Source organism: Benincasa hispida, chromosome 2 (genome assembly GCF_027475165.1).
Source record: "Benincasa hispida cultivar pf3 chromosome 2, pf3_genome.v1.1, whole genome shotgun sequence".
NCBI classification, from domain to species: Eukaryota; Viridiplantae; Streptophyta; class Magnoliopsida; order Cucurbitales; family Cucurbitaceae; genus Benincasa; species Benincasa hispida.
Window position 1 is genome coordinate 12637132 of NC_143479.1, and position 16865 is coordinate 12653996.

Here is a 16865-nt window from a genome sequence, read left to right on the forward strand (position 1 = left end):
AAACTTGTATTTATTCTTTTAAAAATATTTAGTTATTATGTAAAGGGTGATGTACTATTTGTAAGATATGTCTATTTGAATAATAGTTTTTATCTGAATGGATATATCAAGAGGATTCCACGTTAATGAAAAAGGTGTGATTATTATTTATTTTGAAAATATTTAGTTATCATGGGAAATTAAAATTAAATTACTTATTTACAACATAAAATGATACTTTTTTTTTTTTTTTTCAGTGATTGTATCTGTCTTAAAAGTATAAAATAGAGAAAGAAAAGCTAAAAATATCAACAAAAACCCTAAAGAGTACAAATATATATATATTTTTAATTATAAAGGGGTGTGAATATAAGTTTTTCACTCTCTCCTCTCTCAACTCTTCGTATTGTTTCTTCTCTTCTACTCATGAAGGGCAAAACGGGGAGAGAAAGATTCTCCCCATGTAATCCTTTTTAATAGAGTAGAGATAGAGATTTATCTTTAACCATTTTTTATGTCCACCAATAATGAGAGACAAAATTAAAAAATAATTTTCACCAAGGAAAACTAAATTGGAACTGTTTTAAACTGATTAAATTTGTTAAGAAAAAGCCAATTAATTGAAAAAAAGTATGATACTAAAACATAGATTTTGTTAATTGAAAAGGATTAGCAAAATTACCTTTATAGTCATCGGCCGATCAGGGCTTCGTTTTCATTCAAAATAGCAGAGAAGAAAAGCACAGTTTACGCGCGAAATGAAGAATGGGGTCGCAATCTGAAGCAATTACAGATCACTCTCCTCTACAATGTCGATTTCTCAATTTCCAAATAGTTCCTCTTGGAAAGTAAGTTGTTTTATTAATTTGTATCATCTGTATTTCTTCAACTATGAACATTAATTGAAATAAGAAAATCACAGCCCCGTTGGGTAAAGTATGTCGTTCTTGTTAAAGATGATTACATGCAAAATCAAAGTGGTAGCATCGGTTTTCTCCTTACAATCGCACATCATTCTTGTCAAAAATGCATAATCATTGGCCCGAGTGAAGAATCTGGCTAAGAGTCAGATTCAGAAGATACGAGAGCGAAAAAAGTCCCAAACTCTTATAAATTTTTTGCTCCTAAATGTAGTTCTGTCTCAGTTGATTGACGTGAATATTATTTGGTGGAATTCTTTTATGTTGGAATAGCAGGACTTGGAATTTTGTTTTATTCTTACCAAGATCATTGGATTCGCTAGACACCTCATATAGTACTTCTTAAAACTTCAGCAGTTTAATACTTGTGCGTTCATGGCAGGTTGATTTTATAGTCGTCTAGAATCCCTGTCTACAAGCTTTCTTTCAACTTAATTTTTCTAAGTTATTGTGATTTCAGTCTCCTGGTCAAGCTGTTTCTTTATCTAGAATCCTGACAGAGTGGATTCCTACAGAATGTTGTTTGTTAGTGGTTTCTCGCATGATAATGGTTGAAATTTAAAGCTTATTGCTTGATTTGCTAATAGTTACAGTTGCTAATTGTTTCCACCAAGCCTAGATTTGCTGCTTTAATTAAATATTCAAGATCGATGGCTTCTTGCTATCTGTTCACCATTGTCACTAGCTTGCTTTTTACTATTCAATGTCATAATTGTTTATCTATCGTAGAGGGTTAACTGAAGATCGTTAATGGGCAATTGTCTTGCAAATAGTAGAAGGGTGCTGATGCAAGTTTTTCATTTACTGTCTTAACTCTAAAGCATGGTCATGCGAGACGTGGATGGTGGATTCCAACTGCAGTTCATCGTTAGCCATTTACTTGTGCTTCATCTGAAACAAATTAATGACACGATGAAGCATCAATCATTACATCTTTCTCAAAAACTGTTTTTTTTCATCACAATTTTAAAGCTTTATAAACCCAGGACGTTGATTTTTTTTTTCAATTGGACATGGATTATAGGACTATCTGTTTCTTTTACTTGTAAAATTAAGTTTACTTATATTTATCCGTGTCGAGAAACTTTGGTGCTTTCTGAGTATTTTCTTTCCTGTTGTAACTTGGAAGTAGATGTAATCTAATCCACTTTACAGCTTGGAGCTCTTTATTGACATGGAATTCTTTGATGTTCAATACCCCTGATCAAGCATTATTGATATCCATATTTGCAGTCCCATCAAGATTTCCCGATATTCAAAACCTCTGATAAGTTTGCTCATTTGATTTTTCAAGCTTCTTGTCATCCACAGGATTGGCCTCGTCCTGCAGCTTATATGATGAGAATCCTCTCGCCTCAAGATCTGATTAATGTAAACGAGATCGATACAGATCTTATAAAAGCTTCTAACGATTCTTATTTTTCTTCCAGACCTATTTTTCCATATTGTTCCCTCAACCAGTACCTCTGACAGTGAATAGTCTTCCTCTAGAACTAAGTGCTACAAAGTGAAGATGTCTTAGTCTGAATATAACTGAAATGAAGGTGTACATGGTGACATTGAAGATGAATATGGCCTCAGAAGGTGCTTCATTTCCACTACCAGAAAGTGCACCAACAAATTACAGATTATGGCAAATTTGCTTCAGTCAGCCATCAAATAGAAGACGCAAATAGAGTAGCGACTTGCTGACTTCTAGTAATATTTGACCATAATGTAGATGATGATGAGCAAGCTCAAGTGAGGCTTCAAGTTCAGGGACATAAAACACATAAAATACGGCCTCAGGAAGATGACATACTTGAATATGGGGGGGATTGTTAAACTGCTGAACCATTGTTGATCTTACCTGCAATCTTTCTGGTTGTGACAGTGCTCAGTGTGGTCGTTTGTTATCAAACTACAATATTCCATACTCATTCTCGGTGCTTGCCCACTGGATCTAGCAATTCCAAGTTTCATTCACTTAGCTTCATTTTATTTTCTTGTGGGGGGAGGGTGGATATTCTTTTCTTGTCTGTGTAACCCATGGATGTCAGTATTAAAGCTAAAACAGTTGTTATGCTCCGTTACAAGGAATGATGAGATCTTGATTGTACTGTCACTTTGTAGTGTAGTTATCTCTCCTTCTGAAACCCGAGCACACATCAGATCTTTTTGTTCTCTAGTTTCTGAGTTGCTGCATTTTCAAATTGATAAAGCTGGTAAAAGCTAGGACTTCTAAATTTGATTCAGTTGATTCAAGCACTCCTGAGGCAAAAGCATTTATGAATCTGTAGTTCATTTGAACCTTTCACAAAAAGGCAGGAGTTTTTCTCTCAAATTCATGAAACTGCCATCTTTATTGGTAGCTTTGACACAATGGATTGTATAGAACTGAAAAACAAAGACGACCATTCAAAAGCCACACCAATATCATTTTTCACTCAAATCTTTGGCCAATTTAAGATACACGTACACAGGGGGGTAAGACAGCTTCTTTAATTTCATTGTAAGTGACAGTCTCTCTTTGATGGCAATGCAACATATATACAAACAATATCTCTTCCACAGGCATTTATATATGGCCATATCAATGAATGCATGCTGTGTCCTTGCTCCTAATAAGGCTATACTCTTCACTTGGCATTTCCTAAACTGCACAATCCTCTTGCATGGGCAACATACAATGTTTATGAAAAGTTAACAGAAGATGCTGGCTTCTGCCACCCAAATTTCAACTATTGTACATTTACACTGAATTTACACAAACATCTCAGAGCACCAACAAATTAGCAAATGGAAGTTGCAAAACTTGATCATTGTTTATATGGAGAACCCAACATCCAATTTGAACATTTCTGAAGCTATTTGGCTCTGAAGGGAAAGGGAAAAAAATGCATACCATAAATGACTATAAAAACAGCTTTTTTGAATTTAAAATCTTTCTAAAGTTGATATGGATGCGTAGAGAATCTCGAATTTCTGAGTTATTGAAGTGTTGACTTATTTTCATAATTTCATCAAGTAAACTTAATACAACAAAAGTAATGTTGACTTATTTTCATAATTTCATCAAGTAAACTTAATACAACAAAAGTAATGTGAGTGGTCTGAAAGCTGACAAGAAATTTCATTAATAACTTACCGACTTCTTGTTTGAGTTCAAGCTTACGTTAGGATATTCTAATAATTTTTTTACCACTAAATATTGTGTATATATATTTTCTTGCTGAAGATGCCGGCATTTATTTGGAAAGTGGATAAAAACTTATTTTAATTTTTAACTGAATTTGTCTATATTTATGCAAGTAGCATGAAATGTTGCAACCCCAATAACCAGAGTTAAAGAAAAAATAACCGTAGTTAGGGTTTTAACCGCATGTGAAAAAATTGTTAGGTCATTTTTATTAGCATTAGCAAAAATATACAAAAGACTAGGAAAAAAAAACTCAGTTGCTATATATTTGCCATGCAAATACCCAATTTTTCTGCAGGGTGAGGAAATATTTTCACTTGGTGCCATCTGAATTTGGGATTTATTTTTCATTTTTCCCCATTCGAAGCTTGGTGGCAGAGAGGTTTCATCCAGAAAATTGTTATCCAGATTCTTCAATGGTTTCCGGCGATTCACATCTCAGAAAAGGGATTTTCTGTACGTTATAATCTTCCCTTACATACCTTCGCATTGTACCATTTGAGGAATATGATCCGTTTTCCATTGTTGCTAGATTGTACTTCAATAGGATAGATAAATGTAGGGTTTTGTAAGTGTTACTGAAAATTTGTATTTATGAAACTTTATGCTACCGTAACGAACTGCCAGACTTTTCTGGGCTTGAGCTAAGACGATTCATTTTGTTTTATTATTTGTTTTCCGTGGAAAATGGGTGGTTCGATTTTGAAGAGGGAATTCGTTATCTTTTCTAATTTCGTTTTCTATAACGCTGTTTATGTTGTTCAGCATATGTGGAAGTATATGAGAATGAGACTGTGCTTCTAATAGGATAATGATTAGTTTTTTTCCTGATAAAATGAAAATCAGGGTGATCATTGAACCAGCTGCCTCTCATTAGATTTGGTTGTTCAGGTTTCAATGTTTATTTTGCCAGCGTCCAGAATACCAATGGATGATCAACTCTAAAGAACTGTAGTATGCATCTTGTGGTACATTCTGATGAAGAATGTAGGTTCCACTATTGTTTTGTTTTCCCTATTTTTTGCTGTTGAATATGTTAATGTTTAAGAAGTTTGTTATTTGGTCGTTGGGTTATCTGGTTATCTCGTTACGCGGTTCTTGGATCTGATTTATTGTCATAGATCTGTGATGGGGTAGAAAATGGAATTGATGGATTAGGTAAAACGTTCATTGGTATTTTTACATTTATAACTCTTGAGTGAAATTATTTATTGCATTTTATCTGTTTCCAGTCGACAACTTCCATAGTTTTGCTATGAACTTTGTGTCTGCCTACTTTTGTCAATTTACGTAATTTCCTTTATTCTTGTTCTGCTTTAGGGATTTCAAAATTTTGGGTGATTACTTGATGACGTCCAAGAATATTGGTGAATATACATTGAAGATCAACACACCGATATGATTGTGCTAGCACTTCCAGAAAAGTAGAAGGATATTAGAATACTCGTCATTAGCAAAATTTCAATATTGAGGGGATGGATTGCAATAAAGATGATGCCATTAAGGCCAAGCAGGTTGCTGAGAAAAAGTTTGTAGAGATGGACATTGCTGCTGCAGTTAGATTTGCCTTGAGGGCCCATAGTTTGTATCCCGGTCTTGATGGTCTTCCACAATTTATTGCAACTCTTAATGTTTACTTGTCTGCAGAGAAAAGATTTGATGGATGCATTGATTGGTACAGGATCCTTGGTGTGGATCCTCTAGCTGATGAAGAAACCATTAGGAAACATTATAGAAAATTGGCACTCATTCTTCATCCTGACAAAAACAAATCAATTGGTGCAGATGGGGCTTTTAAAATTGTATCTGAAGCTTGGAGCTGCTTGTCTGACAAAACCAAGAGAGCAGCATTTGACCAAAAGCGGAATACAAGAGGTATGCCTATGAAGTCCACTGAAACAAGATCATCAGTTCCAATTGTTCGGAATGGTTTCCATAATCTCTCCCCCAATAATAATTTGAATAGATGGCATTGGAGAAGTGATGATGAGGTCCTTTCTGCTCCAGCTTCTCATCCAGTGAAATCCACGTTTTGGACAATGTGCAATTCATGCAAGGTGCATTTTGAGTATCTCAGATCTTATCTTAATCACAATCTTATTTGTCCCAACTGCCGCATATCCTTTTTGGCTGTTGAAAACCCATCACCACCTTTCAATGGGAATCCGTCATCCTCTCCATGGACTTTCAACAGGCAGCAACAGGCTTCCAGTGCATATAGCCATTTCAAGAAATCATTTAATGTGGAGAAGACACAGTTTTCTGCTAGAGGAGGTGTGGACTCAGCTGGATATAGTAGTATGGAATCTATGCATAAATCTTTTCATTCTGATACATCATGTAAACTCAGAGCAACTGAAGGTATGCAAGCATCAGCTTCTTCAACAGCTAAAACTTTTAGTTTCTTCAAACCATCATCTCCAAAGATGAAGGTAGGGCATAAAGATGGCATATCGGAAGCTATGAAAGAGGAGCCTTCTCTGAGAGAAGATCATGCTCCCAACAAAGGGGATGCTGGTCTTGCCGCTACATCCTTCAATGACAGTGCCAGTTCTGTACATAAAGGAGATAGACCGAAGAAAAAAAGACGCATAACTGGACATAAAATGCAGGGTAATATCAAAAACTTCCTCAGGCAAATGGAATTAGATGGTGCAGGGATTACAAAGGAGAGTAGTGGATCTCAAAAGTATAGCTTTGAAGGAAGAAGGACAGTCACAGGAAAGTTTAGACCTGATAATACAAGGGAGCTTTCCCAGCTGGAATTGCGACAGATGTTGATGGGCAAGGCTAGGAATGAGATCTGCAAGAAGCTTAATGAATGGAAAGCAGATGCGTCATCAACCATTTTGCAAAGGATGGCGAATTCTAACAAGGATCTTGTTGAAGAGAAAGAGGGGAAAAGTGTTGTTCTAAATGGTACGAAATCCAGTGGATATCTGAATGCTGCATGTAGTAAAGATGAATTGCTGCAGACCAAATATCCTTCACCTCCAAATTCTGGTGAGAGTCCAGACACCAAAGATTCTGAATCTTTCTCCATGAGCGTTCCTGATCCAGATTTTCATGATTTTGACAAGGATCGTGCGGAAAAGTCATTTGGTAGTAATCAGGTTTGGGCTGTTTATGATGACGATGATGGTATGCCCCGGTATTATGCCATGGTTCATAAAGTTATATCATTGAAACCATTCAAAATGCGAATCAGTTGGCTTAATTCTAAAAGTAACATTGAACTGGCTCCATTGAACTGGATTGGTTGTGGATTTCCAAAGACAAGTGGGGATTTCTGGATTGGAAAGTATGAAGATTATGGCTCTCTCAATTCCTTCTCACACAAGGTTAAGCAGATAAAAGGCAAGAGAGGAGCTATTAGAATCTTTCCTAGTAAAGGAGATGTGTGGGCTCTGTATAGGAATTGGTCTCCTGATTGGAATGAGCTTACCCCAGACGATGTCATTCACAAATATGACATGGTGGAAGTCCTTGAAGATTACAATGAAGATAAAGGGATTGCTGTTGTTCCATTAGTTAAAGTTGTTGGTTACAAGACTGTGTTTCAGCAGCACTCAGATCCATCAAAGATCCGGAATATTCCCAGAGAAGAAATGTTTCGGTTTTCTCACCAGGTTCCTTCATGCTTGCTTACAGGCCTTGAAGGTCAAAACGCTCCTGCTGGTTGCTGGGAGCTTGATCCTGCAGCAACACCCCTGGAACTTCTTCAAGTTGCCAAGGACACTGAAACAGAACTCGAAGAAGCGGTTGAGAGCGCTGAAAAAGCCAATGACAGACACCCACTTGAGGCTACAAAATCTGCTAAAGAAGCAAACATTGAGAATAATGTAGAAACAACTATTCGATGTCTAAAAGTTCAGGATAAAGTAAAGGTGGAAGATCTGATGATGCATAATGGAAATAAGACAACAGTTCAAAAGATGATTGTGTATAGCCGGAAGCGGTTCCGGGGAAAATTGCCAATTGGTGCCGAGTTATCAGCACATTAGACAACTTTTGAGAAATTTTTCTCAGATGAATATACCATAGACATGAGGGTAGCAGCAAAGGCCATACTCAGTACAGCTTCTAAGCACCAATCCGTCCTAATCGTTATTTTGATTTTTTTTTCTTTTGTTCATTTTATTTGTCTTCTCAGCCTTGAGAGATATTAATTGATGACACATGTGGAGAAGTATTTCTTTAGTCTAGTTTTACTCTCTCTACACTGTTTGGGCTACAATTTTGTCTAGCTTTTTGACACCCTCAATACAAATTTCAGTTTCAGTTTCTGGTAGCTTGGGGAGTGTTGGAAAAGGCAGTTTCCTTTGGGTTTGATCGACCATATGGTATACGATATCGTAGCTCCAGATTGATAGGCTAATTTAACTCTTTGCTCCCAGAGATGTAATTACTTTTACTTGTACATTCGAGAGGCATTATCTTCCAGTACAATATTCTCTTCTTTTTAATGAAAAATCCAGTTTGAACACATCTCAGTTGTTGCTCTATGTACTTGGATATATATCTGGATGGTGCATGCTCTTGATTTCCTTTACAAATTCTCCCTTTCTTGCCTGTCTGATTACAGAGAATGCAATCAAAGTCAAATGATCCGAAGAGAAAAAGAATTATACATTTTATTTATGGAAAGTTGTTTATATCTCCATTTTGATTGTTGCTTTTCATATTTGTTTGTTGGATTAGGAATATATTATCTGTTTGACGAGATTTCATAATATTGCAATGTTTCATTGGAAGAATCCAAATCTGATATCTGTTGAAAGAACTGAAGGCTAAATCTGAAGCACTTTCTTCGCATTACTAATAATTTATGGAAGGCACATTCTTATTCTCTTGTTCATTAATGTTGCAGGAAAATGAAGGGCGCATATTACAAGTCTTTGTGGTCTGCTTTCTAAAGCATCAACAATTCGGTACGCAATTTGACTCAATTAATGTTTGAACTTTCTTCAAGAACAAATTTTTCTTTTCCAAAATTATGCTCCTTCATTCACAGTTCATTTCTTTGATTTTTTTTTTTAATTTATAAATTGTATTTGTTTGTTTGTTTGTTTGTGCTGCTTCTGAAATTCAAAAAAGTGGTTTTCAAAAAAGGGAAAAAGAAAGGGAATTATAGGAAGAGTGGGCATGTGGTTAAAGAAAAGGCATTGTCTGCCTCAATACCAAACTACTTTTGGGTATTTAGCAAGTTGTACAGCTTGTTGGACTCTCTTTTTTTTTTTGTTTCAACAGAAACTTCTTTGGCTTGGAATAAAACTTTTAGAAGTACATCACATGTTTCTAACAGGCAAATCCTACAAAATAATTGGTATTGATTTTTTTGGCCTTTATATAAAATTAAATTAAAGTTGTTATGGTTTCAGCGTATGAGAGAATAATATTTTCAAAAGGGGAAAAACCAAGATATTGTTACAAGTGAAAACGGAGAAATTTAGAAGGGTATTTTAGTTAATCTCAATTCTTTTACAATTCCATATTTCGATTTTTTACTCAAAAAGGACAAGAAAAAAAAAACTTATTATTTTTTTTGTGCAATTCAAACCAAACAAAAACAGAAATTCCATAATTTGGTCCTCTCTTATGATACCAAATTCTGGGCATCCTATTTTTAATAATCATATTTCAAAATTCAAAATCTCTACACTAAGGCTTCACATCTCATTTTGATAGAAATACTTTAGAAGGTTTACATTTTCATCTTTATCCATCATTTTAGGGATTATATCATCTGCTATGAAATTCTCACATTTTTTTATTACCTATTGTTACCACTTTGTAAATATAGCACTTGCCTTAACTCTCACAAGTAGTAGCAACACACAATAATATATAAAATTGAGATAATCCAATAACTTATACTATGTTATACACATAACATAAGGGGATCTTTTCAAAAATAGAAAAGTAAGAAAAATGATTCACACGAAGTAGCAAAATTTCAATTTTCTTTAATAGAAATGGATAGAAGTCTATCACTGATAGATGTTGCAGTGTTATTTTTGTTATTTCTGTAAATAATTTGACATTTTTTATATTTGTAAAAAAAATTCTAACATTTATTTACTCATTATAAACCAAAAAAAGTTTTATTTTGACTTTCATGTTATTATTTATTCAGAAAACACGCTCAATACAAAAATCAATTGAAAATATCGTGCTTAGCTATTCAGGACACCTACTAACAAAAAAAAAACCCCAATAAATAGCATAAATAACAATGAATAAATCTTATGCCATCATAATATCCAACAAATTCTCTTTTTTTGTTTTTTTGTTTTTGTTTTTCAAGAAAAGTTCCCCTTTGTTGAAACTTTATTTTTTTACTGTTTATTGATATGGCAAATAATAAGGGTAGCTATTTAAAGAAACCATAATTTTTTCTCAAGAAGAAAAAGAAAACATTCAGTTAAAAAATATTGAGCATATTAAGATATACACAAACTTTTTTGGACAAAAGATAGCATAATGGTATAAAATGGAAGTAGGGGTAGTCATGGTAAAATTTGAAATATTCAAATAATTTATATGAGTCATTTATACCTAAAAAGGATAAATTTAAGATTTTTCTTGTCTTTTCATTCAAATCCTTGACGATTTACTTTGAAGCTCAACCCCTTTTCAATGGGAAAAAAAAGGGGACAAAATCATACTTTCCGCTATAAAAATAACAGTTTGATTCTCCTTTATTTTAATAGGCTGCCAAAAAAATGAAAATTTATTACCAAATATTGAAAATTCAGGCCGGGTGGCCAGAAAATTTAGGGTTAATTAAACGAGGGCTTTTGTTTTCCCCCCATATTTTAATTTTAATATTAAAAAAAAGGGGAAGATGAAATCTTTAAAATGCAGAGGTGGAAGCTGAGAAACGAATCGTGAAGGCTGTTACCTTATCTCAACTCTTTTCGGAGTTCTGCGACTCTCTCACCCTTTTTTCTTCCTTCCATCTTCACCTCTTCAAAAATTTCTTCACATTCCCCAAAATCACTTCCCTATTTCCTCAAATCTTCTCATCAATCCATCAAATCCCCTCCCAGCATTTGGCCAACCCTTACTACTACAATCGCCGCCGTCGCCGGCCGATGGACACCAACAATCAAACCCAATCCTCCCCTTACCCTCCCCCTCAGGCCCCTGTCCCGGCCCCTCCCTTCCACCACCTCCTTCAGCAGCAGCAGCAACAGCTTCAGATGTTCTGGTCCTTTCAGCGTCAAGAAATCGAACAGGTTAACGATTTTAAAAACCATCAGCTTCCTCTCGCCCGCATTAAGAAGATCATGAAAGCCGACGAGGATGTTCGTATGATCTCTGCCGAGGCCCCCATTTTGTTTGCCAAGGCTTGCGAGCTCTTCATTCTTGAACTCACTATTAGGTCATGGCTCCACGCGGAAGAGAATAAGAGGCGGACATTGCAGAAGAATGATATTGCTGCTGCCATCACGAGGACCGATATCTTTGATTTCTTAGTTGATATTGTGCCTAGAGATGAGATCAAGGACGAGGCTGGGTTGGGAGGCATGGTCGGAGCCACTGCTAGCGGAGTGCCGTACTATTACCCGCCTATGGGCCAACCGGCAGGGGCTCCAGGGGGGATGATGATTGGGAGACCGGCAATGGATCCTACCGGAGTTTACGCTCAGCCGCCGTCCCAGGCATGGCAATCGGTGTGGCAGACCGCGGCTGAGGACGGTTCTTACGCGAGTGGGGGCAGTAGCGGGCAGGGTAATCTTGATGGTCAGAGGTAGGTGTTTCTTGGCTGTTTGTGTGATTTGAATTAGTAATGCACAACTAATGATTCAGTATTTAAGCTTTATCTTGTCTTCTATCCGTATTAGTGCCTGTGATCAGGCTGAATTGAATTCTTACATTTTCATGTTTTACCTGATTTCATATTCACGTCTTCTGTATCGGGAGATTTTATGTTGTTGTTGTTGCTGTTGCTATTTTCTTTTTCTTGACTGCGTAATCGCCCCGCTTGAATGTGTTGTTTTGTTGAGTAATTTTTAGGATTTATAGGGTTTTGTTTGGAGCCGTTTTGGTTGAAAGCCTCATCTTTGGTTTTTGCTGTCTAATAATTTTTGTAAAATTTTCTCCCTTTCTGATGACTCCCAACTTAAGAGGGCTTCTTTTAATTTAAAATTAAAAAAAAAGGAGCCATCTCCTTTCGCCTTTCTTGACAGGTTATCCTATTTTTCTCCCTCTCCATTTCTTGTTTCTTTGACGAATGTTTCTTTGTAGTTCCGATGTATGAATTTCCCAGCAAGAATAGATATCAGTAGTTTTTCCTTTTTATTAATGCCAAGTGGAGGAATTTTTGTAATCATCTTGGCTTGTTCAATATCCTATCCATTATCCTTCTTTTTATATCGTTGTTTTTACATCTCCTTTTCATGTAATAAAGCTCTCTTTCTGACCCTTTATGAAACAAAAGTGACAAATCAGTAGCAATAGCAATGGTTGAGAATGAAGCTTTCAACCTGTTTATTTTAGAAAGTTGTAATATAAAACAATGTAAAAGGACATACAAAAAATAGCCCAACGAAAGGAGCTTTCAACCTGTGTATTTTAGTCTATCAAGACCTGTCTCACATTTAGGGGACATCAAGTGATTACCCGACCTTCCTACTGATCTAAACACGTTATTCTTGTGACTTGGTGATGTCTTAATTATAATAAATTCTTATGTAATTATACTCTTTCTGTGATCATTAGTCTCTTTGGGTGCGGGTTCCCTCGTCCCCAGCCCTTAGGGTGTTTCTTTCTCTTTGCTTAATATACATCCTAGTTTCTTATTAAAAAAAGAAGAGACTTGTTTTTCTCTCTCAGAAAAAAATGGATATATAATTTTTTTTTCTAATTAGCTTGTGTGCCAACAAGGAACCCATCCATTCAAATGAAGGGATGAATCAGGTCCTAAAAGGATTATCTTTCATTTTCTATTGATTTCTTCCCCTGTAACGCAGTGCATCTTGAATGAATCTTAGAATGAACGATTCATGTTGTCCAAGTATTGTACTCATAAAATGTAGAGGAAATTTTTTTAATGCTTTTGAGAACTTTGAGAACTTTGAGGTCTAAAGGTTGTGTTGGTCACTTTTTAGTAGATTGATTAAAGGATTGTTAAATGATTTTGTGTTCCCTCCTACTAACCAAAATTCCTCATAATAATAAAGCCAATTAGGAATGAGGATGGCTGCTTGTGGATTGAGGAGGTGTTGAATAAAAGAGGATGGTACATTGAAGTCTCCAAGGTGTGGACTGTGGAGTAATGGGAGAAAAATTGACCATATTCATCTGGTAGTGGTAGGGGAGGAGCTAATTTGTTGGAAATCATTCATTTACCTTGTGTGGTAGTTCCTATAAATGGGGAGTCTAAAGGAAATGGAGAAATTTATTCATATTGACAAAAGGAATAAGATAAGGGCAAGGAGTAGAGAGAACCCCTCCCCAAAAGGGGGAACTATTACCAAAAAAAGAAAGCCTTCCAATTTCTAATATCAAGGCAAGGCTATAAAAACACCCAAAATCTTTGCGACTTCAGCTCCGCCAAGAGGCCAAGTGTTGTATGCTACAAACAAAAGAGTCTCCCTAGATACGATCATTCTAAAAAATCTGATGATTTCTTTCTTTAGAAGGTGACCACATCATAGCCTTAACCACACAATCCCACTAGATCTTAGCCTTCCCCCTGAAGCAAGTTCTGCAAAGAGCCTCTAAGAGCCAATCCCAAATCTTCTTAGGGAGGCAAATGGATTAGCCATCTCATTTAAAATAAAAGATCAGCCCTTAATGAGCCACAAAAGGGGCAATGTAGGAGCAAGTGATCAATAGACTCTTCCCCTTTGAGCACAGGCAGAAGCATGATGGAGACAAAGTCCAGGAGGGGAACTTCCTCAAGCTTACCAGCAGTATTCAACGCTCTCTAAAAGACAGTCCACAGAAAGAGTCCTTTGACTGATTTAGGGGGTGGCAGCCTTTCAAATAAGCTTCAGCCACCGATTTGATTGATTAGACAATGGACAAAAAAGCAAACTTAGACGAGAAGGAAAGCTGAAAGTTGAATTAGTGCAAAAAACTAAGACTGTTTGTTGAGGTGGTGAAATTTGATTGGTCCACAATTCAGCTCAACTATCGATCCACTTTGGTCAAGTTTTGTAGGAATTCCAAGCTTCAAATCTTCGAACCACACTCAAGTTGTGTGAAGAACTTGCTTCCATGATGTTCTGACGAAAATTGTCACGGTTTGAGTCAAAATATGCAGATCCTAGTTAGAGGATGCAGGTTGTGACCTTCTCTAGTTAGTTGCTTTTGATGTGTAGAATCATTGACTTCCATGGAAAATTTTCCATACAAGCGGAAGTTGGGTTCCAGAGAGGAATAAAACCTTTGTATAGCTGTATGACAAGTTACTGGTTATGTTTTAAAAGGCAGGCTAAAGGCAGCCTTGAAGCCTTTCCTCTTGAATAGGCAGCATGAGATTTTTGAGGCAGTATGAGGTGTAAGCTTTAAATTTAACTAAGAACATTTAACAAATTCTAAGTATGGCCAAGTATTATTGCTATGCATAATAGGCATATAAGAGTACAAAAAAACCACTCTTGTCAACTGTTAAACAAATATTTTAAAAAGGATATCTTTAACCTCACTACTGTTATCATTTAAAGGATGAACAAATACTATAAAATCTTTATTGTCAATACTTTTAAAGTTACAATAGCAAAAATAGTAATAGTTCATATTGTCACAACTTAAGCTTTTATATTCTTTAAGAATGAGACAAATTAACATTATAACACAAAGCATAGTCACTACAAGCCTCGGTGCCTCGTCACAAAGGCCTACAAGCCTCTTGTGGTTCAAAGGAGGCTTAAGTTAAGGTGTATGCCTTGCAGCCTTTAAAACATTGGTTACTGGCGTGGATACAAAGTAACGCCTTATGGAAAGTTCTGGGATCCCCCTTGCCTTTGAAAGAAAACCTTCCAACTCTCTCCTACCAAAACCCAATATTAATTCATGAAGCTTATTTTAAACAGAATCCTCGAAACAAATCGGTAAAAAACTCAAAACCAAGAAATAAACCCAATAAAAACGAAAATAGTTCTGAAAATTCCGAAATGCAAGACAAAGGAGCTTTTCACGATAACCAAAAGATGTTTGAAAGTCAAAGAGAAGGTCCTCTTATAACATGTTCCGTGTTCCTTTTTTTTCTACTACAAAATGTCGCCAACTCTATTCTAACTGCCATTGAAGCAGTTAATGACCTAAGAAGAAGAAAGAAGGGTTAGATGATGGAAACACATTGACAAGGCTTTTCTTTTCCTCCAAAATATTACATCATATATCATATATGGGCTGGGGAGGTTAAAACCTACGACTTCTTTGAGGAAGAAGTAGAGATTCCTTACCCTATAACCTCAAATAGTACAAGGAGTCAAGGACTTATTTTTCAGATTTGAATTTTCTTCTTATTATCCTTAAGCTAGAAGACTTTGGTGAGAAACGGATGAGATGGACGCTCTTAGTAGGCTACAAAACAGGAGTGCAAACTGGCTTGCTTATAATAGTATTAGAAATAAGCAAGGATGGTCCAACTTTTAGTCACCCCCAGTTTATGGATGATACTATTCATTTCTTTGCTTATGATGATGGAAACTTCAACTGCTTGTTTATGATCTTGAAGATATTTCAGAAATTTTCCATGTTGAAAATAAATATCAGTACTTCTTTTGCTGAGATCAGTTCAAATGTAGGGGGATTGGTTATATATATATATCGCATTAACTGTTCATCAAAGATATCTAGAGAGTCCGAAGTTTTAACATGTTTGTGTACGATCAAATACTGAACTTAAGGCGTCAATTAATTTGTATGGAAATTGATACTCAAAATTATGTCCAAATTGTTTGTCATTCTTAGCTTTTTCGAGTTCTCATTCTGATGTTTGTTTCCCTGCAGCTAAGCAATTCTTGTGTAGATGATCTGCTGTCTGGTGCAATGAAAAAAACTGATGGGTTTTGCTGATCCTGTCCAGGGCGTAAAATGAAGTGTATTTTTCTTTTATGTTTCCTTTTCGCACGGGGTTAACTTTGGAAACTTGTAAAAACTTTAACTAGATGTCGTCGAATTGACATTACTTTGTTAGCTTGTTTCTACGTTTCTGATATGAATTGGCTTTTATCATTTTGGTTCAAGATCAATTTTACCTTGTTGATCTGAGGAGCGTTATGTTGGATACCGCTGGACTCTGTCTGGGAGAATCTTTTAAGTTGTGTTTGGATGGAACCAAAATAATGAACTGAGTAACCCCATTTTGGGAAGGGAGATGAAAGAAGAACAAAGAACAAAGAGATTTCAATATTCATATGATTCAGGTCTTAGCTGTTTCAATCCCTTTTTAAAGTTCCAATCCATCCAACTCTCACTAATAAAGGAATCAAATTCCACTTCTCTTTACCTCTCTTTCAATCACACCTTTTTCTTTCCCATTCCTCACAATTCTTATAAAGAAAATATTATACTTAAAAAAAAATAAGCTCTAGTTTCAGAAGTGATCTCAAAAGTTGAATGAGTTTTGAAGTTGCCCAAGCTGTGTGAGGAATGCAAGATATTGTCAGTGACTTGAAATACCAAGATTTTTCTTTGTACAATAGTGCCAGAGATTCAAACTACAAACTATGGTGAAACACCAAAATTATGTTTATGACTTCTCATGCAAATATATCTTTCAAGTTGAGTAGTCTTTATGGTTTTTCCCCCTTCGGTGTAGCAATATA

The 16865-nt window shown here is 35.8% G+C and overlaps 2 protein-coding genes and 1 long non-coding RNA gene across 3 annotated transcripts; all 3 read left to right on the forward strand.

Moving 5' to 3' along the window:
* The first annotated feature begins 428 nt into the window (after positions 1 to 428).
* On the forward strand, positions 429 to 3003 carry LOC120070681 (uncharacterized). Its single transcript, XR_005480012.2, has 2 exons — positions 429 to 827; positions 2133 to 3003. It is a non-coding gene; the product is annotated as an uncharacterized LOC120070681 (long non-coding RNA).
* Positions 3004 to 4128: 1125 nt separating this feature from the next.
* On the forward strand, positions 4129 to 8563 carry LOC120071058 (uncharacterized). The gene is made up of 2 exons (XM_039023065.2): positions 4129 to 4533; positions 5398 to 8563. Exon 2 carries the CDS (start codon positions 5553 to 5555, stop codon positions 8079 to 8081), a length of 2529 nt encoding a protein of 842 aa, XP_038878993.1. The 5' UTR covers positions 4129 to 4533; positions 5398 to 5552; the 3' UTR covers positions 8082 to 8563.
* A 2254-nt stretch (positions 8564 to 10817) lies between these two features.
* NF-YC1 (nuclear factor Y, subunit C1) lies at positions 10818 to 16283 on the forward strand. Its single transcript, XM_039023067.2, has 2 exons — positions 10818 to 11833; positions 16048 to 16283. The coding sequence occupies exons 1-2, from the start codon at positions 11175 to 11177 to the stop codon at positions 16049 to 16051; spliced, it is 663 nt and encodes a 220-aa protein (XP_038878995.1). The 5' UTR covers positions 10818 to 11174; the 3' UTR covers positions 16052 to 16283.
* The last annotated feature ends 582 nt before the right edge of the window (positions 16284 to 16865 follow it).